Source organism: Harpia harpyja, chromosome 3 (genome assembly GCF_026419915.1).
Source record: "Harpia harpyja isolate bHarHar1 chromosome 3, bHarHar1 primary haplotype, whole genome shotgun sequence".
In the NCBI taxonomy this organism is placed as follows: Eukaryota; Metazoa; Chordata; class Aves; order Accipitriformes; family Accipitridae; genus Harpia; species Harpia harpyja.
The window spans coordinates 74,972,223-74,995,727 of record NC_068942.1 but is presented as its reverse complement, the minus strand read 5'-3'; the positions used below and the strand labels follow the sequence as shown (position 1 = coordinate 74,995,727).

The 23,505-nt window shown below is 41.0% G+C and overlaps 1 protein-coding gene across 7 annotated transcripts in view; it reads left to right on the top strand.

The window, feature by feature from the left end:
• SYNE2 (spectrin repeat containing nuclear envelope protein 2) overlaps positions 1–23,505 on the top strand; it is a 197,714-nt gene that overhangs the window by 129,010 nt on the left and 45,199 nt on the right. For all 7 annotated transcript variants that reach the window (XM_052783400.1, XM_052783405.1, XM_052783402.1 and 4 more), the window contains 16 exons: positions 118–219; positions 1,337–1,456; positions 1,630–1,830; positions 3,389–3,562; positions 4,147–4,278; positions 6,266–6,462; positions 7,539–7,671; positions 8,592–8,774; positions 9,219–9,365; positions 11,016–11,192; positions 12,989–13,144; positions 14,757–14,906; positions 17,280–17,450; positions 19,356–19,489; positions 19,799–20,003; positions 21,892–22,071. In XM_052783400.1, the coding sequence (XP_052639360.1) occupies positions 118–219; positions 1,337–1,456; positions 1,630–1,830; positions 3,389–3,562; positions 4,147–4,278; positions 6,266–6,462; positions 7,539–7,671; positions 8,592–8,774; positions 9,219–9,365; positions 11,016–11,192; positions 12,989–13,144; positions 14,757–14,906; positions 17,280–17,450; positions 19,356–19,489; positions 19,799–20,003; positions 21,892–22,071 (2,562 nt within the window). The remainder of the gene's footprint in view (positions 1–117; positions 220–1,336; positions 1,457–1,629; positions 1,831–3,388; positions 3,563–4,146; positions 4,279–6,265; positions 6,463–7,538; positions 7,672–8,591; positions 8,775–9,218; positions 9,366–11,015; positions 11,193–12,988; positions 13,145–14,756; positions 14,907–17,279; positions 17,451–19,355; positions 19,490–19,798; positions 20,004–21,891; positions 22,072–23,505) is intronic.

The following is a 23,505-nucleotide window of genomic DNA, read 5'->3' as shown; positions in this document are numbered from 1 at the left end:
AAGAGGAAAAAATTGCTTTCCTGCAAGAAGTAACCATTTTGTTTGCTGTGTAATTTTGTCTGGTCATGACTATATTCCTGATATGTGATATACTTACGATGTTTGTTTCTTTTGCAGAATGAAACCAGGCTGCTCTATGATCAGTTAACTGAGAAAAAAGCTACTCTGCAACAATGCTTGAATGCAATACGTGGACATAATGTTTCCGAACAGCTTCAGGTAATTTCATTTGAAGGAAAAGAGAGGAAAAATCTCAGCATTAGCTATTATTTCCAGTTTTGTGTAGTCTATTAAGTTTCATATTTTCTAAAGTTTGAGTCTTAATTAGGTTTTAAGAATGGAGGAAGGAGAGAGTTCAGTATTCACCACCCTTTTTTTTTCTTTCTTTTTTTTTTTTTTTTTTTTTAACTACACCTCAATCCGTAGTCAGACCTAATTCCAATCCTTTTAGTAGTTGGAGTGGAGGAACCAGTGTCTCCACAACCTCTCAGAGCAAATACACCCCACACTACAGCAGGGAAGAAAAAGACCTACACATAGTACAGCACTTCACACATTATGCCTTTTTTATATGCAAAATTAGCTTTTCTTTGTGGGAATAGGACTCCAGTATTTATATCTGCTCATTCAGCATTTATAAGCACTTTATCATATGGCATTTGACCAGTTAAGTTATTTTTTTGACCTTCATAGGGATTAGCAGAGAAGTGAAAATGAATAGACTGCATATACTCCCCAGAATGGTCATTGGCCATCTATCTACTTGTTGGTGAAGCAAAGAGGGTGTCCCAAAACTTTTTTTGTTACAGGCTCATAACCTTGTTTACAGGCATAACTTTCTGCCAGGCTGAAAGCTATGTTCAGAACTGCTGAATCCCCTAGCAGGTACTGCTGCCTTAGATATATTCTGTCAAGTAACCCCTCTTGGAAAACAAATGCCAGAAGTACATAACTTCCCTTCCTTCAGAGAGAACCTGTCTCAATCCATCCCTGACTGACTCTTTCTGATTCATACGGAAAAATGGTATTTTCTGACTCTGTGATTCCTTTTAATGGCTGCTCTTGAATTAGTAAACTGAAATGCATGTTGAATGTTGAACTGAGACACAAGACCTGAATTCCCTTCCTGGCTGTGCCATGTGAATCCAGTAAGCTGTGTCATGAACAGTCTTGTCTATTTAGCTTATAAGCTTGTTGGATCTCTGTGTCTCATTGTGAACTTATGAAGTGTTGGCAGAGCAGAGATCCAGCCCTTGGATCCGCTGTGCTACTAGTAATAATGGAAAGTTTAATGGAACAGAACTCTTCCTGATAGCTTATTTTGTCCTTAATTCAGAAAACTGATGCCTGTGCTTTGGAGCTGCAAAACTTTGAAATCCAAGTAGCAAAATTGAGAGGCCATGGGGAAAGATTTCAGTTACCTATCACCTTAATCCAGGAAGCTTATAAATTAGAGGTAAGAGCACAGTACAGTTTCCACTTACTCAGCAAGGTTTGATTCTTCTAAGCAATGTATTTTTAGCATCAAAAGGCTGATGGTTGGTTATTTTGCATTCTGGGAATGTGTGTGTGGGTTTGTAGGATTCATTTCTGTCCTTTGTGAATCACTAAACTGTGTTTACATTGTAGGATGTTTTGGATGACATGTGGGGGATTCTGAAAGCAAAGTATGTGGAGCTGAACTCTCCTTCTGTCAGTGAGAGCCAGTATGAGGACTTACTTCATGGATTTGCAGAGCTGGTAGCTATTGGACGAGAGAAGATTGCACAAGATCCAAAGCAGCTAACAAAAAGCAGAGCAGCTCTACAGTCTCACTTGGAAAATCATAAGGTATAAGATGCTTATCACAGCACTGCTCAGATCAGCATAGCAGGAGCACTATTTTTTGTGACTGGTTTCTCTCCAGTGTTATGGAGAAGAATGACTAGCTCATAGCATAGAGGAGGGACTGGAGTACATGCAGAAAACAAAGCAAAGTTTTCAATAGACCAAAATAGGACCCACTAAAATATGAAAGAGAGGTTGTTATTACAACTGCAGTTTTGGTGATAAATTAAGATCAGGATTTCAGTTTTGTCAGTCTAATACTACTTTGGCTTACCTCAGAACATATTGATATGTGAGGAAAACACATGTCCTTCTAATTACTGGTAATAAATCAGTAGTGAGATTCCTGAAGTTGCTGTCTAGCAATTGGGAGTTGAGCCTTTGCTTTCAGCATTCTGTGCCATCGTGATCTCATGGAGGAAACTTACCCATAACAGCTCTTTTTCTGAAGGGAGGATAGTTTAGATCCTCCCCTTGGCAGCCCAGTGTCCCCTGTATCCAGTGCTACATGCTTGATGGCAGATGGGTGAGAATGCACCTGCATCCTCGCTGTCCTGCTGCTTGGCAAGAAGCCCTGGCCAATGCTAGTCACTTGAAGATGTCTCTGTCACGTCAACGCCTTGATTTTAACCGCTTCGTGTAGCTCAAAGTCCCTTAAGAATTGCTTCAGGACGCTAAGCACTGCAAACCACTACTCAAGAGTCATAGGAATGGTGTTTGCCACTCACAGATTGCCCTTATCAAAACAAAATGTTAGGAATTTATTTACAAAGGAAAACAAATAATGTATCTGCAGTCCAAGTATACATACATTGATTTACAAAAGCAAAAGAAAACTGCAAAAGCCATTTTCCCTGCCCTGGTTATCAAGACTTACCAGGATGCTCACATAGCCTATGCCTGGGGTATGGTCCTTAAGTGAAATTCTTGTGCTAGATATTAGTTCTTAGTGAAGAAGATCTTGACTGAAGAGTGTGATCTTTCACCCACAAAAAAGCTTTGAGGGTTTAAGTTCTGTTGAGATTCAGACATTTCCCAAGAGCTCAGCTGAGCCATAACTAAATTAAACTGTTACCTTATAGTTATCCCAAAGGATTATTATGCCCTGCCTACTCCTTAGGCCTTAGAACTGCTAATACCCTTGGTGCTTGGAGTCACCTCGCAAACAGGTGAAACAAACTGGATAATGGCTGTCAGGTGATAACTACCTCACACTAAACTATGAATTTATTTATAGTTAAACTCTTCCTTCCATCATCTTCCTACAATATCTTCATATTTCGTATGAACTGAAGGTGTAAATGTAGATCTTTTTCTTTAGAAATGTATAAATGAAAATAGTGTATGCAACTCATCACTGGTTCCTGACTAACTGTAAGATGATCAGTAACTGCCTATCTTGGGGTGATGCAGAATTTGAATAGAAGGCTCCTGACTCTATGAGCTATGAGAGACCCTGAAACTGGCTGCTCTTCTCAGTGAGTCTTCTCTGTCTTCTTCATACTCCTGCTGTGGGTGTGTGATCTCTCTTAAAGACCAAGCTTTAACTTGTTTTTTTCAGGACTTTTTCCACAACCTCATGACCCATATGGCTTTCATGCAAGCATTTTCCAAGAAAGTGACTCCTTCCATCCTACAAAAGAGAGAGGAATTCTGGAGAGAGCTGGTGAATGAAGTCAAGTTGCTGGAGCAGAAGGCTTGCCAGTATGGTATACACTTAGAGAGCCTGTTAAAGGTAATGAGTCAAAAGAAACCCAGAGTAAAAACTGGAGGGAAGAAGGAGAAGAGTTGTGTCTTGGGGATCCCTGGAAGTACCAGTAATTCTTTGGCTAGTAATTGTCCCTTCCTGTCTCCATTGGACAGCAACAGTTTATTACTTGTTCTGTATGTGTCATTAAACTGGCTTTTTTTCCTTGAAAACCTCTGAAAGTGGACATTTCAACTCATTATTCTGACATGGGTGGGACTTTATGACTTGTTGCAGTAATTTTTGAATGCCTGGACTGACAGAAGAGCCCTTTAAGGCACAAAAATACCAGCACCGCTTTAAAATAGAACTTAAAACACCCTTAGAGAATAAAAAATTAAGTATACCACTTTAAAATAAGAAAACTTGAAGATATTGGAGAATGAAATAATTAATTCATCTGTGGTGAAATCATGTCTTACTCTAATATTTCCATATTATTCACCTATTTTCATGTTCTGTTTTATTAAAGCAAGAGCTGCTGTTGCTAGAATAAGCATTAAGGGCTCAGTCTGGTGTAGCAGAAATGCAGGTAGATGCATGCTATGTTAATGACACAATGTATTTTTTAGGAATGGATGGAATTTGATGATGAATGCCTCGTTTTCAATAAGGAGTTAGAGGTGCTTGCCTCTACGTTGCCCACTGTGAATTTGGTTGAAGAAACAGAAGAAAGATTAATGGAAAGGATTGCACTTCTAGAGGTATTTATGTGTCTGTCTTTCTGGTTTTCTTCATGGATCTGTAGAGCTGGCAAAAAGATTAGTTAGAATATGAGGAGAAGATGGTTTGCAGGGCACTGTTTCCTTTGTGTCCTTGTCTGTGTGTGAATGCAAGCTGAAAACTTACTTTTAAAAGTAGCAGGGGATTAGGCTGCTAATTTCAGCCACGGGCTGGGCTACAAGTTCATTTAAGTGGGAGTAATGACTATAGCTACTTCAGAACTTGGTCTTCAAATGCAAATATTTGAGAGAAGGTAGTGTGCAGGCTACATGAATCCCAAGGACAGCAGAGAGCCCTGGAGTGAACACAGAGCCACTGCTCTGTAATTCAGGAACAATTTTCATGCCATGATGTAAAACCTATGGAAGAGGAGAATCAATCTAGTGCCTTCAAATATCTGAACCCCTGGTTACAATAGAAGGTCTACAGGTTTACCAGCTCCTTTTAAAATCCTGAGAATTCAAAATGAGATGTCCCAATATCTATCTGACCAAAGAGAATAAAATTCCTTTTGTATAGAATGACAAATAGGCTCCCAGTTTCTTCCCAGCTGCATCTCTGATGGCAAAGCTACACCTTTAGTTAGAACCTCAACTTCAGTTGGAAACATATTATCTATGTTTTAAATGCATTTAAATGTAAGGATATGAAAGCAGCCTTTATGGTTGTTTTATAAAATTAAGAAGAAATAGTGTTCAATAAACTTAGTGATGTATCTTCAGAGGGTGCTCTACATTCCTCACAGATTTGACCTTTCTTGGTCTTCAGAGGACCATTTCTATTAGAAATTCTTGAATTAATGAGTCTTTGTGTCTATATTGAGTCCAGTAGGATATTTAAATTCATACACTATAAAGGCAAAAAGGACTACTGTGATTTAATCTAGTTGACTGCATGAAACAGATCATTGGACATTCCCAGAAAATTCTGAGCTACAGTAAAGCTTTTGAAATAAATCAACAGTAGATATCTACAATCATATTGGCCCTCTGGTGCTTTTGATGCCTGTCGCACTGAGACAGGAGACATGCAATATTGCTGTGTCCATTCAGTGTGAAGCTGCCTGGTTTCCTTTGGCTTTTTAAGTTCTTAACTAGCTCTTCACTCTTAAGTCTTTATTTGTCTTTAAAGACATTGGAAACAAAGTAGTAAAGCTTTAGAAGATGCTTTTGGGGGGAGTCCCAGCACTGGAGTTTCACAGTTTCAAGGACAGAGCAGAGTAAAATTCTCTGGGGCTTAATTCCTGTGAGAGAAATATCCCTATTAATAATATTGTACAAGCCCCTTATGCCTGGAGAGAAGTGAGATACTTGCACATCACACAATTGCTGTTTTCTGCCTTCTCCCTAGGACCGATCTACTTCCTGGGTTTTTTTTTTTTCTTTTTTTTTCCCTTTTCTCATTTTGACCTTCCAGTGAAGTGTAGCAATGGTGAAATGATGCTTTATATTTATTCAGGAGTCTAAACAAACCAGACCACTCCTATGTCTTTTACTTAATGTCTTCACTGTTCACTCTTCATTCCTCCCTGCCACCATTATTCAATAATTATCCCAACAGGTTCCTTCAAAACACGGCTAACATTTTTTTAAGCAGGTTAGAGCCAGAAGGCCATCTAAGAACAGGAGGGCAATAACTTTCTGCTGGGGGCAGTCATATATTTGGACAATGCAGCCAGATGTGATAGAGAGTTTTTGTCCATTGCTTGAGGTTTACATGTGTCAAAAAAGCCCATCAAATCATAACACAGTCATTCTGATAATGTATGAAATTATACTGAAATCTGTCTTGATCTATCCAGAGGAAACAAAAAAAACCCCAACCTGTGTCCCTTTTTTATGTAATGAAGTATAGATTCCTTCTGTTTGGAAAATAAAATACATGACAGAGAAAATGATATGTGTTTTGCTAGCTGTGTTTTCAGTTTTTAAAATATTATTGTTTTGCAAACTTCCCATATTCTGATAGCAAATCAAAAGCAGTGTTGATGAAAAGCATGCCAGGCTGTACCAGATGGTGAAAGAAGGGAAGAAATTGCTGACTGCTGTGAGCTGTCCAGAAATAAGAAGCCAGATTGGGAAGCTGGAAGAGCAGTGGTTGTCTTTAACCAAAAAAGTTGGCCATGAACTACACCGACTTCAGACGTTACTCAAACTCTTGGTCAGGTGGGTATAACTCAAAAGCAATTAGCAATATCAGCTAGCAATTAGTTTCTAACCTTCTAGAGATGTATTTTCTGAAATATGGAAGTGAACTAATAAATAACACAGGTCCTTTAACTTAAAAATGAGAAAAAGGAAAAAAACCCCCAGTGATTATCAGAAAAGTGACCCTTTATTACACAGCTGATCTTCTCTCACTCTGTAGACAAGTGCTTCACTTCCTACTTATTTTTGTAGGAAAATATTTTGATTGCTGCCATTGCAAAGTCAGTGCATCTAGGAGAGAGCTGCATCGTGCTGCAGTTTGTACATTGGAAGTATTAACAGAAGCTCTGATCCTGCTGCCCTAAGCACTTTGGCCTGCTATGAACGCAAGCTAGCCTTGATTCCTATGCAAAAGCATAATGCACCTGTCTGTGCACGTACACTATCCCCCTTACAAATGTTCAAGACCTGGCTGACATGCTGCCTTAACTTGTGTTTTGAAGCTCTCCAAAGGGGGATGACCCAAGCATGCTCAATGCTTTCACATGCCCCAAGCCAACTGTCAATGCAGTCCTGGCAGTCAGGTGGAGACAGTTTGGGGTTCTACAGCCCAGTCCACCAGCTGATGTTCCAAGCTCAGCTCTCCCTGCACCTGGTCTGTGTGCTCTGAGCTCAGGCTGGCTAGACCCATAGTGTGGACAGAGCATGCCAGTGTTTGTTGGTATTTACCTCTGCTGTGTATTCTGCACTATATCTTGCAGTGTGCACAATCTCCTCTGGTGGTTTTAACCTCCAGCAAAGCTCTTTTCACCCATGTGAGCTTGTCCTGGCAACTGCTGGGTGAATACAGAAAGAGGATGTTTTCAGGGAGAGCAGAGCAGCTGAAAAGAGCTGATAGGAATAGTCTCATGCGTACCTCCAGCAGAACTGCTGTGTTGCACATCGATCCATGCTTCTGCAGGATTGTGTAGCAGAATAGGTGCCAGAATAGCACATGCCTCCTCACAGAGAGGAGGTCAACTTGGGGGAGTGAGAAATGTATCCTAGACTCAGCTAAGAGGTATATGTTTGTGTGTTTCGTTCCCTCCTTGTAGCTACAACAGAGACTCAGAGGAATTAATGAAATGGCTGGATTCTGCTCAGCAGAGAATGAATTTTTGGAAGGAGCAGTCTCTCAACGTGTCACAAGATCTTCCCACCATCAGGGATAACATCAACAGCTTGTTTGTAAGTCATTTCTCCTGCCAGGTTTAGATAAGGCATTGTACTTCCAGGGAAAATGACCCTTTTGAGTGGTGTTTTTATTTGCCATGACCCAGAAGCTGCCCACATAATATAGCACTGAATGGCTGTGTGTGCCAAAGCCACTCCATTATCTGTGTGGGGAGCCATTAGGGTGGGAGGCCACCAAAGGTCTTCCTTCAGATTGCAAGGCCAGCCAGAGTGCATAAATCAGAATGGAATCCTCTCATAATGAGCTCCCAACTGCAACACATCACAGCCCATCCAGGTTCTCTTAGGCACCTACAGCATAACAGCATGGTGTCTGTCTTGCTCCTGATGCCAAATACTACATACAGCAGTTCAGCCAAGCTGATGGGCCACTTACCAACTGAATTTGGAGTATGTGCTTAGGGAACAGGGGTGAAGACAGTGGTGCTGTGAAGATGGTCAGACAAAGTCAGGGAAGAGAAACATGCTGAATTGTATTTCATGTCTTTGCCTGCCCCCCGCTGCTGTGCTCCCCTTGTATGACTAGCTAGGAGGTTCAGCCCCAATGTGAGCCCTGACAGAGGGAGTCTTGCACAGTGGGAAAGCAAAGCATCATGAAGGTTGGACTGGTAGGTGTGAGCTGGCCAGAGACTCAAGGATTGGGATAGTTCCCCAGACCTCTGTGTGAAGTGGGGATCAGGATATTCCCAATCCTTGTGGAGCAAAAGGTGGCATTCAGCATTGTATCAAGATAGGCAGAAAAAGGCCTTACGCGCTGCCAGAACATGTTGAATTTAGTTTTCTGAACTTTACAAACTTGCTAAAATCTGTTTGTTGAGGCAGTTCATCCTGTCACTGAAAATCTGGTTTGTCTTCTTTATTTAAATAGATACATAAATATTTACCCTCTCTTAAATTTCTCCCATGCATCTCAGACATTCTCTAAGGAAGTTGATGAAAAATCTTCCCTGAAGTCATCTGTGGTGAGCACTGCCAACCAGCTTTTTCATGTGAAGCAAGCTGATACTGCAGCACTTAGGTCATCTTTGGCAAAGTTTGAGCAAAAATGGGGAGAACTGATTACACAGCTCCCAGCCATCCAAGAAAAGCTTCACCAGGTGAGGAGAAACTCTGCTGCCATCTCTTAGTTCGAGCTAAATACTTTAAAATGTTGCTGCTGGGATTCAGTTGGCTACTCCATAAAGCCCCCAAAGCACCTCTTTTCTAATTAGCTGTCTGTCTTGCTTTCAGAATAACCCCAATATTGTCCTGCAGTTTAATTATTGCAGTGTTCTTCCTGGGCTGTTTTGCACATATCTATCATCTTTACAGTTTTATATGAAAGTCTGTTACAATTAGAAATAATTTTATTTCAAATTTCTGAATTCTCAAACTTCTTAATTTAAGTTGTATGCCCCTCTGGAGCACAGTGCTCACTTTCAAGTTCATACCGCTATAATTGCAATTATAGTGCCTGAGCCTTTCTAAAAATACAGATGTCATCTTTTTTGATATTTCTAACAAGCAGAGTGTGGAGGATTCATTATATGCTTTTCCCCCAGCTTCAGATGGAAAAACTTTCATCACGGGAAGCTATTGCTGAACTAATGACCTGGCTGGACCATGTGGAACAACAGCAGGGGCATGAGGAGCCAATAAATTCACAATGTAGTGCTGCCCAAGTCAGAAGCCTTCTTCAGAAGTACAAGGTAAATGGGAAGCTGTAAGTCCAGGCCTTCTGCAAGGTGTTTGGCTGTAAAAAGGATGGAAACAGCCTACAGGCACTGTCATATCCTTCCCCTTGCTCTTGGGAGGGTTCCTCAGTCTCGAAGGTGCCTTAACATCTTCCTTTACAAAAACCTTTTGCTTCTATGCCACACAAAATACTTCCTGCCCTGCAATGCAGCTACTGCCTGTTGTGCTATAGTCTCCTTTTCCTCATACTGTCCCATCTTTCTCGCTTGGTTTGCTCTCTCTTGCATTTAGATTATAAAATGTGTTGAGCAGGAAAGCTTTGCTTCCTTAGGAAGATAAGACTCTGTGTTTGTACTGTGTTTTAGTCTGTCTTTTCAACAAGAAATACCTCATAATGGAGCTCCATAACCAGGATCCATTTAACTAGAGAACAGGGTTTTTGAATATTATGTATCATCAAAAGAGCTAACCTGCTAGGAAGAAGGGACAAGATGAACATCCCTGCAGAGAGAGAGGCTGCAGCAGACTCTTGGCTCTGTTCAGATGCTAATGCACCAATGACAGAGGCTCATTGCTCCAGACACAGAAAGGATTCAAGCCATGCTTGTACCTCCATAGCTGCCAGGGAGCACAACCTCAGGGCACAAATCCCTACAGAGCCATATTTTGCTCTGCCCTTGCAGAGCTACCAAGCAGTGCTCTGGACTCAGACAGGACGACAGTTCTCAGTCTACAGCTGCAGTTCTCAGACACTTTGGTACTGCACATGAGGCAAGTGCCAAGGTAAGCATTTATTTCAAACTGCCTTAGTATAGCAGATATATAACATTTTGGTCTATATCAGTTGGATTTGGTAGTTGGAACATGTAGGTGAGGTGCTGTTTTTAACCCTTCGGATATTTAGAGATCAGTTTGTAGGTGTGTTTTCTGTACTTATCAGCAATGTGGGGATGTGTATGCTGAGAAGAAAGCTGGATGAGGGTCATGAATTCCTACAGGGAAGCAGCTATGGCTTCAGTACCTCTACTGTGCTGTTCCCTGGTGGCTTTTTTCTGGGTTCTACTAGATACAATGAGGAGCCCTTTCCTGCCCTCTTCTTCTAAGACCTTCTGAAATAAAAAGGCATTCCCTTATGTTGTTCTCACTTTGCGTGTAGTTTCTCACTTGTCTCTGTGGGCAAGGACTCTGGTGCTGGAGGACACTTCTTCCTCCCAGATATTCTGATGTTCTATTCTGATACTAGATATTTTGATAAAGGAGCACAAGCTCTTGTCTGCACTTGTCTGTGAGTTGCAGGAGTGTGGAAAGGCCTCAGTCTTAGCCTAACCTGGCAGTGTGATGGTATTGTCCAATAAAGTATTGGGTCTGGTACCCCTAGGTTTTATTCCCTGCTCCAGCACTAGCCTGTTCTCACCTTGAGCTGCCCATGTAATGATAGTGATTTTCTGCAAAAGTGGATGGAAATAACTACACAAATATAGAATGGTAAAAAATGAGAATTATTGCTACAGCCAGGTCTCTTTCAGAAAAATATTTTAGGCCATGGTTCAGAATAAGCTGTGAATGTCCCACAGCTATGCCTTGAAGCATCATTGGAACTGATTGGCTTAAAACTGCCAAACTAATTGTTTTACGTTTTTGTTTTTGTTTTTTTTCCCCTCCAGGAATATATGATGGAAATGAACTTTAAGCAGTGGATGGTAGATTTTGTTAACCAGTCACTCTTGCAGATGAGCACTTGTGATGTGGAAAGCAAGCGGTATGAAAGGACAGAATTTGCTGAGTGTCTTGGAGAGATGAACCTGAGGTGGCACAGGCTGCAGGCGTTTCTGAACAGAAAGGTTTGAGTTCTCATTGCTTTCTCTCTCACAACTCTGATCTTGCCTGTGCCAGTGCTCTGTATTTTGTAAGCAACCTTTCTGCCTGAGTCTGAAAACACTGTTGAACACAGAGAGACTCTCTGTGCTCTCTGCTGTCTGTCCATCCTGCTGTCTCATGGGCAGCCTATGGAGCGGTCTCATAGCACATCAGCTATCAGGTGGTGGGCAGGCATCCAAGCCTCAGCAAGGTCTGGGAAGGTAAATTCTCCTGTAACTTGCAGGGGGGGAAAATGGACAAAAGCTGCTCTTTGTGACAGCCTGGGATTTACCCTAGTTGACTGTATTAGGTAGAAAAAATAAGATTCCTCATATGAAGAAAATACAGTCAGTAACATGTCAACAAAGACGACCTATATTGAGAAACTTTTAAAAAGGAAGAACTCAGGGTAGTGTCTGCAGGCAAACCTGTTAGTGAAATCTGTTGAAGCTTTGGGGTACTGTGAAAGTTGAGGCATTTAAAACTCAATGGGAGAAAACACTGGATGGTTTGTGGAAAGGAGAGGTGCTACACTGCTTGTTACAAACAGCCAGGTGCTGCTCAGCAAATGCAGCACCAAAAAAAGCAAACCACCCCTCCACATGCCATATGATGGGAATGAGAAATAGGGATATATTAAGCTACCACCCGTTTTCCTTTTGTAGCAGTTGGATTTGCCAAAAAGTAATAATTAAGTAAGTAGTGTTGACAGCTGTATTCATATGGGGACATATGACCCTGCTGGAAAAGGCACAGAAGGGATCGGTTCCCAGCCCTGCTCCAGCTCTCCTGGGTCACTGGAAATTAGTTACTCTGTGTCTGTGTCCTCCTTCTGCAGTAATTAAATACACTTTCCCAACGGAGTGCTTTGAAGATCAGCAGTTGATAGGCAAATTCTACATGTAGACTAACTATACCAGCACATCTTCTGTGTTTCTCTGTAGAAAATCTGTTGCAGGCAGTGCCTCAGAATTACTTTATTCTAGTGAGGCTAGAAATAATCCATGCATCCAAGAGTAAATACTGCTGCTTACGTGCCCCGGTGCCCAGGAAAGCTAGTGTGACTCATTTGATATGGAAAAGACCAGGGGAAGGTTAGCATCCCAAAATGCAAACATGAGGCGGCTGGAACAAATCCCTCTACCACCACATTCCTCTTTCACCTCTGTTTCTCTCCTGAATTTACAGGGCTTTGGGAGAAGCTGCCCTCCCTGAATCCAGATATGAAAACCGCTGATCGAACAGAAAATTCCCAAATTTTTCTGACTCAGAAAGTCTTCCAGAAACATTTTCAAGTGGAAAATTCAGTTCCTGCACAGTTGAAAATTTCGAAATTTCAAATGGGGGGGGGGGGGGGGGGAAGTTATCTTCTCTAACCATTTTCAAGAAACTGCATTCTAGGATTTAATGGATCCTCAAGGCCAGGATTGAAGATAGGAGACCTGAGGTCCCATGCTTATTAGTAACTTTGTCAGTTGGGTTTTAGGGAGAATGAGGTTTTCAGACTTCATATGAATGTATCTGCATAGCCCAGGGTCCCCCAACTTGTCAGGTCCACAGACTGCCAGCTCCAGAACCTACACTGCCTGGTTTTCTTCTCAGGGAGAAGGTCAGATCCTCAAGAGCCAGTAAAACTTTTTAGCTTTTCTTTTCAAAATATTTTCTCTAAATAGTATTTTCAGTGCAAATATTGTAATCTCAAATTTTGTCATGGAAGAGGGAGCCCTGTTTCTACCCACCTCTAGGTTTGAGTAAGTTAAAATAGTTCTGTAACTTTCAGATACAAGACCTGGAACACATTTTGGAGGATATTACTGAAAATGAGAACAAAGCACAGACTCTACGCAACTGGCTGGAAGCTCAGAGTGATCGACTGAGATCTTTACAAACCCCAGCAAGTCTGATCTCTGCACAGAACACATTAGATGATTGCAAGGTAAAGCATTGTATGTGTGATACTATTGTAAAAAACATATTAGTACTTTGCTGAATCCAGACTAAAGAACTGCACAGATTTTAACAGAAAAAATGTAAAGGAAGTTGTCATTTCCTAGAAGTATACCACAATGTAATTTTAATTAAAGCATGTTAGGTTCAGGTGATAAAGAGCAAGGTCCACTTTTAATGTGAATTACTAGCCATTTCCTAGAAGTATACTATAATGTAATTTTAATTAAAGCATATTAGGTTCAGGTGATAAAGAGCAAGGTCCACTTTTAATTTAAATTGCTATTTTGTGGGTTTTTTTCCTCCAACTGAAGATGCATCTGTTGTTGTTCCATGGTATTTGGAATGTTGTGCGGCAATATTGTAGATCTTATTCTAAGATGCCTCCAAAAGAAGTAGTTCTCAGTTCAGCACAGCCATAGCAAAAGCTATCAATTCCATTAGTTTGAAGAGCTCTGTGGTGGAAGTGTCATGGAAACTACACAGTCCAATTTGGAAAAATAGCAACTCTCTCTACTCCTGCCCTAGAATGTAGTCTCTCTGCGCCAGCCTCAAGAATCCGGGTGTCCTTTGGTTTTGTTGTGTTTTTCTAGGCATCAGCTCCCTCAAAAATTAGTACAGGTGCAGCCAGCTAATAATTGGCTCCTATGGCTCTGACAGTCTGCTGTTTACATTCAGTACAGTGTTCCCTCTCTATTTTTTAACACGGAATATTTGTTCTTTCATTGCCATGGTTACGTGTCTCTCTCTTGTAGTAGGCTGCTTTTATCACCTAGAGTGCTCTGTTACACACTGAGTTACTTGTCTTCTCTGAAGCGCTCTGAAATGTGCCGAGGGGCCAGAATGGAAGAAAGGTGCTGGGTATCTTTGACTAAAACACTAACCTGCTCATTAAAATTAATTTGCTCAATAAAAATGAGGTCCAAATTTGAAAATGTTTTGGGGACAGTAAGTGGAGGGAAAAAAGGTCGTGGCTTTAAGCGTAGTATTATAGGAAAATGTTACGGCCCATTTTGTGTATGGATATTTACTCATGTTGTGAAGAACTTATTGCTGTACTTTCCTGAGCATGTCAAGACTAGCTTATAATCTTGCTGATTGTGTTGGGGGAGAAGTTATTCTCCCAGGCATCCCCATTGATTTCAGTGGGGTTTCTCCCATGGGAGACAGCCTCTGACTAAGAGGACAAGCTGAAAATAACTTTCTAGAAGTTGTTAGGATGTCAGGGATCCTTGTATTGCAAAACTTTTTGCATCTGGAGAGGTACAAAGAGGCCTGCATGATGGCTGAGGAATTAGATCCTGATGATTTTCTTCCCAAGCATGATGTCCAGTGCTCATGCTGACAGTAAATGGACTGATTCTAGCTCTACCTGCAGGAGACTGTCTAAAGCAGCCACTGTCATTTTGAATTCTGTGAAGCAGTTGTTCTGTGTCAGAGTTGAAATGGTGGTGGTGGTGGTGTTGCATGGCTGAAGAATTACACAGAATTGGTTTCAAAGAAGGAATGTTTATCTAAGCTCCTCACACAAAAAGGTTTTTTTCTATGGTCTCATTGAAAGATCTTATCTATTTTCCTTTTTTTTTTCTTTTCTCATTTAGGAGCTAGAAAATCAACTCACAACTAAATCCAGAACTCTTGATGAGCTCAAACAGAGTTTGGCTTCAAATGGTGGGGCAGAACAAACCCCAGAAGCTCTGTCTCTCAGGATAGCTGAGGTCTGTGAAATGGTGGACAGCATTGTAAGCCAGGTAAAAGCTTTGTTTGCATTCAGATTTCCTCCAGTACATATTCTTACCACCAGTGTTATTAATCTTCTTCATGGGATGGCAGGAGCTGGTACAAAAAAGATGCAAACTATTCCTTACCCTTAATCTTAACCTTCCTAAGAACTTCCTTTTAAGTCTTTACCATAATGTAAATTAATGTATTTCCAATGTTGAGAGAGGAAGAAAAGTCTGATCTCAAAGTAGTTTGAAGTAGTGGGGGACAGAACCCCATCTGCAGTTTAAGAAAATAAATAGCACTGCTATTTTTCTGTCATGTTGAAAAATGGAAACCTTAAACTCTCTTACTCAGCCTGCTTCTCTTTCATACCCTGGTCTTTCTCCCCTGTAGTATGCTGGTGGAAGCTGCCTACTCCTGCCCCATTCTCACTGTAGCTTTTCCATCTCCCAATGACTTTCATCCACATGCCTGGATGGCTTTCACGATCTTCAAATCCTATGTAGTTTCCAGTTGCTTCAAGGAGAGTCTGGCAGATTGGTTTCCTGTGCAAATTGACTCCCCAGCAGTTTGCATTTATAGTTATATTCTTTTTATACTTGGAACTGATCTTTTTTATCTAGGTGTAATTGATAGGAGCATGAGATATAATAATGAATACATTTATGGATTTAAATTTGTAATAATAAATAACCATATACTGTAGAGGATTATATGTGATGCAGTGATTGTGTTTATAGTTAAGATTCCCTTACACTTTCTATTGTAAATGCCTTGCTTTTGTTCCTCAAAACTTTGTGAAAACTGAACCCTTTTGCTTGAACTCTTCCACATGAAATGTCGGTCCAGGATGGCTCTGCTGCTTGTTGTTTTAGGTTTCAACAGAAATCATGGCTGTTTCTTACCAAGAAAGCAGAGAAATTTTTGTGTGTGTACATGATGAAAGTCCTTCCTTCAGCTGTAGAGCTGGCAATTGAAATTGGCAGGATTGACAGCCTAGTGCTTTTTTCTTCTTACAGTCATCATGGGTCACGTTAATTTTAGTATTTTTATGACTTAAGTATCTAACTTAGAAACTGCAGAATGTTCTTACAGCCTAGTTGTCTGCATGTGCAATGAAACACCAAGTGCAGCTTTCTTCCCACGGGTGACTGCTCTCAGCAGAGCCAGGCTGTGATTTCAAATATAGGTCTAAGGAGATGTGATAGCTTGATTGTCGGTATTGTCGGTAGGTTGATCTCAAGTCTGTGAGTCTGTGGCCCAGAGACATTTCATGAGCACAATATCTTTCCATCTTCCTTGAGTGGGCAGTGATTAGTTGCAGGCTACAAAAAGCAATTAGAGATTCCTCCCACCTATACCATGATTCAAATGAGAATAGGGATGATTAATCCATCTACTCCTGCATGCCTGGAACTCGGATACTAGGATTCCATGATCCATGCAGTCTATTTAGCGTGCACTACAGTGTAGAAAAGTCTTCCTCTTCCATTGTGTGGATGCATAGTCATAACTGAAATCTGGCGTCTGGCTTTGCCAGGTCCCATGGAGACATGCTTGTTTGCTTGCCTGGTTTTCATGCTCTTCTCAAAGCATCTGGTACTGGCATGACTGAAAATAGATATTGAACTAGACTAATGTTTTGTCTAGCCCAGGACATGCCTTATGTGCTTTCCTGATACAGAAGGATAAAAATGGCAAATCAGACTGAAGGAGGACTGTCGGTTTGTGTTTGCAATGTCTGGGAGTGTGTGGCAAATGGAAACCGTACTTGCCCCAATGTAGCTTAAATTACTATAGTAATGAAAGAGACATAGAAAACAAAGAGGATATCCATAATTTAATTTTATATGAGAATCCTGAAGTTCCTAGACTGTGATTCAGGTGGGCCTGCATTATAAGAGCACAATGGCATAAGAAGGATGATAGCTCTCCAGAGTATTGTAGTAGCGTCTTCTTCCATACAAAACAATTTCTGTTCAAATTTTCATTAAAAGGAAACTTGATCTCTGGACCAAACTATCTGCTTCCTAAGAAGATTAAGGCTCTCAACTTCCTCACACTTCAAGTTGATTTTGGCGGGAAGGAATACACAGTTCGTTATTTCAGTACTTTTTACATTTTGGGAGGTTCTGGAGTTGTGGCTGACAGTATAGTGCTACCCTGAACTCTGGTTAAATTTTTGTTTCCAGCAAATTCTTATACTTCGCTCTAAATACTGTTTACTGCTTCATTTGAAGCCTGCACACTTCCTTACCAAGTGGGAAAATATTCCAACTTGTGAAATTGTTGTGGATTGTCATGGAGTGAGCATTGAGCTTAGATTTTTAAGTCAATATAAAGGTGATTTATATGTCAGGACTACCCAAGAAATAGTAACAAAAGTGGTTCGTCTGCAGGTTGCACAGTTAAAGACCTCAATGCAGTCAATACTGGAGCAGTGGAGAGTATACGATGAAATTTATGCAGAAGTCAGCCTGATGACAACAAGATATTTGTACTGCATAAACCAGTGCAAACCTTCTGTGGTGTCATTGGAAGCTTTGAAAAACCAGGTCAAAACTCTCCAGGTAAATCTACTGAAGTTGTCTTATTTCTGTACTTCCTTCTTTGCCTTTAAACAAACAAACAAACAAACTCCAGTGAAAAAAGACAGAAAAATTTATCTAGGCAACTTCCTCTTTATTATAGTGCCATTGAAGTCAGTGGATTTTTTTTTACCTCCAGAGACACTGAGGACTATTTTTAGACTTCGTACATTATTTAGCACATAGGTTCAACTTCGGTGCAATTCAGGTACCAAGGTTCAAGAGAGAAGTACAGGTCAGCTGCTTCCATGTCTGCCTTACTGTGGGCTAGCAGAGTTTCCATTTTGGATTGCAAAGATCCCTTGAAATTTTCGTCTTCTGCACGTGCTGGAAGGCAACCCCGTATGAAGCACCAGGTCCTCATGCTCCTTTGCATTACAGAGTCCAGGTAGACATGTGCACTCCACCACCATCCCTCATGCTAATGTCTACTCGGTCCATGTCTAATCCACATGGACAGCAGGAAGTTTAGCTGAAAATACAGCTGGCAAAGGAAAACCTAATGCTATCGCTGTATGTGTTTGCCTAAAGGTTACTCACCATTCAGGTGAAAGGTGTTGGTTCTCAGCTCATTGGTCAAAAGGAAATTTGCCCCTTCGCTTGCACTTCCCAGGGAAATGCCCTGCCATAAGGCTGTAGCATAACCTGGAAGGAGATGCCTGTGCATCGATGCTGGGACTCAGTGCAGAAATGAAGGAGACCTGGGAGAAAATTGGCAAAGGGTCCATGTCTCTAGATCCATGATTTGAATGCTCCGCGTGGGGTACTATCTCCCAGCCACTGTGCCAGTGACCACTGACACATTTTGCATTAAAGCGTTATTTGCATTAAAGCATCCTTCCACATAAACAGCACAGGAGTCAAGGTCCAGGACCCAGGATTCCCCTTCCCAAAAGCTGTGGCTTGGGTGAGGTGGGCACAGCAAGCCCTGGGGCAGAGCAGGGGGATCCCCAAGCCTGGCGTTTCTGATTGCTCCAGCGTAAAGTCAACTGTTCAGTCGCCCTCCAGACAGCTGGAGTTCCCTGCGCAGCCTCTGAATGAGGCTGGGCATAAATGCCAGACGTAAATGCTCTGGATCATCCTGCTGCTCTGCTTGGCTGTTACAGAGTCTATTGGGGCATCTAGAGAGGCAGTCCAGCTGGCCCTGGGTCTGAATGTTTTACAGATATGGCTAAATCCCCTTACCTGTCTTTAAATGAGTGTTGAAAGGCTGTGTAAACACTCCGTGTTTTGGTGTAAATAAGGCCTGTTTTGGTTTATTTTCAACTCATATCAGAAGTGGTGCAGGACAGACAGAGGCTCTGAATCCTGGGCACGTCTCTCGGCAGTAAAGCCTGCATAAGCGCTTTCCACCCTCACCTGGGGACATGTAATAAATGGAAGGAACTGGGCACCTTCTTACCTCCTTCCTTCCATCACCCTCATTGTTTTTAATCTGGATCAGTTCACAGATACGACCCCTGGCAGGGTTCTGCAATTGCCTGTATCAGGAGGGGGAACATGCAGCCAGGGACAGGAGCTGTCAATCCAACTTTACTGCCAGTAGAAATTTGCCTGAAGCAGTGGCTTAAAATAAAAACATTTTTGGTTTCTAGTGAATTAATTTAATCAGTTCAAGGCTGTGGGTTTGTTAAATGAGCTGTTTCTTTAAGAACAAATAAATTACCTCAGCTTAAAATGGGCCCCCTGAATGACTTTTTAACTTGGACCATTTCACCTCTCTTTTAGCTTCCTAATTTTTAGGATCAGGTGTTACATTTTTCACAAACATTTTAAACTGTGCTGCAAACAAGTGGCATTATTGCCAACCTATCCCTAGCAATCTATAGGGGAAGCTATACGTGTGTCATTCATCTCCACTACTAATTGCAGTAATCCATTTTGCAGTCTCTTCAAGATGAATCGGAGAACAGTGAAGAAAGTTGGGCCAAGCTCCAGGCTGCTGCCAGTAACCTGAAGAAGAACTGCTCCCCCTCCTTTGCAGAGATTATAGAACAGAAGTGCATGGAGGCACGCACTAAGTAAGCTTGCAAAAAAGACCCCCAGTTATTAGTATTTATAACAAAAAAGTTGCTGAGACAGGACTTGAATGTCTGTCAGATTTTTAAATCTATATTAATATGACTCACCTGTCTAAGCGTATCTGTGTGAGCAGTAGTTGATACTACCTTCTTTGTGATGGATCACAGAGCACAAAATGGTGCTGTGTCAGCAGGCTTTCAGTAACATGGGTATGAATGCAAAGAAACTCCCACAGGAATCCTACACCAAATCATATTCTGGAGGAGAATCTACTAGGAAAATGCTCTCATCCTTTGATATGTTGGCAGGTGGAACTCAGTAAATGAAGACATCACAGATCAACTGCGGGCAGTGCAAGCAACCCTGCAGCTTTGGGAGCCCTTTGATACTTTATGCACTGAGGCAGCAGCCAAGTTACACCAGCACAAAGAGCAGTGCACTCAGCTCTTGGATGCTCAAATGCCTGAGGATAATATGATAGAGACCCTGAAGCAGAGGATACAGGATATAAAGGTGCATGAATATGTTTCTGCTTCCCGGTACAAACAGGATTTATTTTTGAGAAATATAACACCTTCTTCCCCCCTCCTGCCCCAAATCCAGTCAGTGGAAAACATAAAATCTGTGGGTTTTTTCCATTAACAGGCACCTTTGTATTTCCTTTAAATACTTTGACGAGATCCTGAGACCAAACCGATCTTGAGTTAGCATAGGATGAGAAGAGAGCAGAAGGAAGCAATCATATTCCATATCTGCCTGTTTCTGCTCTATACAAAGAATCAGGCCTGTGTTGGAAAGAATCATTAAACCAAAAATTATTTACTTTATGGGGCACTGTTTGGGAGAAGAGATAATATCTATTAGAACAATAGCTGGGGAAAAAAGACCAGTTTTCCAGAACACAGGACCACCTTGAGGTCTTCTACAGTCTTCAAATTGATTTTATTTGAGTTTGGTACTTTTTTTGGCCAGGTCTGATAAGTTCACAGATTTCTGAGCTCATTAGATTATTCTAAATGCTTCTGACTTTAGGCAAATGAGATCTCATGCTGAGATCACAGGGTACATTTGACTCTCAGGCAGCAAAGCTGTCATTAGGTTCTGACTGCATTCAGACTGCAGTAAAGAAATATAATAATCATTTCAGGACAGAGCAATGATTCATCATGCTTTATGAACCTCTAGCCACATATTGGAAGAAGTCTGAAGTACTCCATTTTGCACATAGCCAATTAAGAAACTTTACATTATGGGAAAGAGAACTCATATATTTCTTCCTGTGTCAGAAACAACTGAGAGCAGCAAAGCTTAGACCAAAACATTTTCACTTTCTTCTGATCTATTAGTGGCTGTGACATAAATTCATCAATATGTCAGCAAAAAGGCATCACGTTTTCTGGAAATTTTTGGGAGGAGTTTTGCACCTACTAAGCAAGGCAAGACCACTACAGTGCTATAGCACAGTAGATCGTATCCTACTATGTGTGGGCAGGACACACAGAATTTATAGGGTTTTTTTGAAAGTGGTGAGTTAGAAGAATGGGGATCAGTGATATGGCTTAGGAGTTACATGTATTTGAAAATATATGTGCATTACAAAACTGTATTTTAATCTCTCTAATCTTTTCCTGTAGTATATATTAGGAAAGATTGTGGTTTTATGGAACTCTGTTGCCACAACAAATAAAAATAAAGTCATACATAGAGAGTAAGAAATCAAAATGGGTTATTTACTAAATGGCTGAAGTGGCAGTTTACAATATGATCCATTCCAAAGACAGGGGTTAGGAACTAAGAGCCATTTTGCAGTTTAGGGAAACATGTCTGTTCTTTGCTATCAATCAGAAGTCTTTGTTCATTACTCACAGAAAAGACAATATACAGTGACAAATTCCAGGGGGTTTCATGGCTGAACATAAATGACAGTTGTCCAGATTTAAAAAAAAAAAAAAAAAATCAAGTACATTGAACGAGTATAAAATGACTGCCTTTGTTCTTGTACTGCCTTTAGAGTTTAATTTTATAGGATCTTTTCTGTAGCATTTCTCATCTGCAGCATGGGCCAGTTTCTCCATGTGCTAGTGTAAATCCATTCTGTAGAGAGGGATATTCTGATTTCTCTCCCTAATCTCCTCTGCAGCAGTAGTCTCCCACTGCCTGAAGTCACTGGTGTTCCATTGAACTTTGAACTGTGCCTTTCCCAGCATTAGAGTCAATGGAATCAGTTCCCGTTATCCTCTGAGCAAAAGACTGAAGCTTTCACCATAGCTGAATTTGGCTCCCAGAGGAGATCAACAAAAAGAGCTTAGTTACAGCAACAAAAGATACTAAATGAAAATGGCACATGAATGACGATCTGATGCATTTGCTGACTTTTTTTTCTTTCCCCTTCTCTCATCAGAATTTACAGCATGGCCTTCAAAACATAGCAGCATGCCGTACCCAGATTTCTTTGCTGGCTGATAGGATAAAACAGCAGGCTGGAACAGCTGCACAAGCCATTCTGTTGGAGAAGCTGCAGCCACTCCAGAGAGCATCCTATTTGGAAAAAATGTTGCAGAGGAAGTTAGATGAATTTGAGGTATTTTTTTGAGTATTAAATTAGCTGTCAGTGTGAGGTAACTTCTTCACTACAGCCCTGTGTGAGCTACCTTCTTCACTAGAGCCCTGTAGTTCTTGAATTGAAATTAAATTTCAATAAAATAAAACTTGACAGTATGATCAACTACATAAAGAAATAATACATGAAGCCAGAGGGACAGATGAAGGAAGGGTTTCACTCTTCTTACCTGCTTGTGTTGCTCTAACAAGCCTTTGTAAGTGGACCTATTACAGTCAAGCAGTACGGGACCCTCAGATGATTAAAGGTTGGGAAACGTATTTTTATTCTATGGACTCTGAAGTAAGTTGTAAACTTTCTCAGCTCTGCCTTTGAAAAAACCTAATGGCTTCAGTTTGCTTTGGTAAGAGTGCACACAATGTACCCAAAATCAAACAGAAAACTGTGGTCATTTGATGTAATTTTGAAGACCAGATTCACATCCCTGTTCAGGCAGAGTAGGGAGGGACCCAGAGCCAGGTTTCCCTATATGATGCTCTGCTCACACGAGTGCTGTGGGATTGACTTCCCCTCTGCGCAGGTATTCCTAAGAAAGCTTCCACGTAAATGTACTGCTGTACATTTACTGATGTAAAACTAGCCTGTTCCTGTGAAAAAAAGTCTGGTTTCAATTAATTGTTCTGTTCTAAAGTAAACCCAAATTCATCAAGAAATTTTCAGCCAGCTCTATTTATGACTCCATCTACCACCACAGTTCAATGGCTGGAAGCCAAATATCTTTGTGAAGGTGACAGATTTCTCATATTCCCTGTGAACTTCTCACTCCATTAAAAATTTCATTTCTGGGTAGTCATTTGCTCTGGTGTAACCCTGTAGTGTTACCACAGGACTGTCTCTCTCCCCACACCAATTTTTTCCATTCATTCCTTATAAAAATGTTGCTGTTTCAGTGTTCTTAGAGATGTGGAGCTTAATTCTTGCAAGAAAGAAAAAGCTTTCCCAGTGCTCTTCTCCCTGACCCAAAGAAACCAACCTAGTGAACAGACAAGTTGAATTCCAGCCCTAGTTATTTCTCTCCACAGAGCTCATGTGAGCTGCACAGCCTTGGCTGTAGGCACAGGGGAGCAGGCCCTGTGTATAGCTTAAAGGAAGCTCATTTTCACAAGTTTCTTCCCTCTGATAAGCTAAGTTTTGGCTTTCCAATTTCATAATAAATCAAACGGCCCAAAGCTACAAAAAGGTATCAGAGATGCCCCTATTCCTTCCAGATAGATATGAATCTCTCAGGGTTTAGAGATTCAGTTTCTTGCTTTCTGCTTTGGCTTAAATTTTCCCCTTATCCAGTGCAAAACCAGCAAAAGTTCAGTGAGTGAGTTACAAATACATTGGAATTTGGATTTAACATCTGTTTGTTTTCTGATGATACTGCTTATTGCTCCTTTTTGCATACTGAAT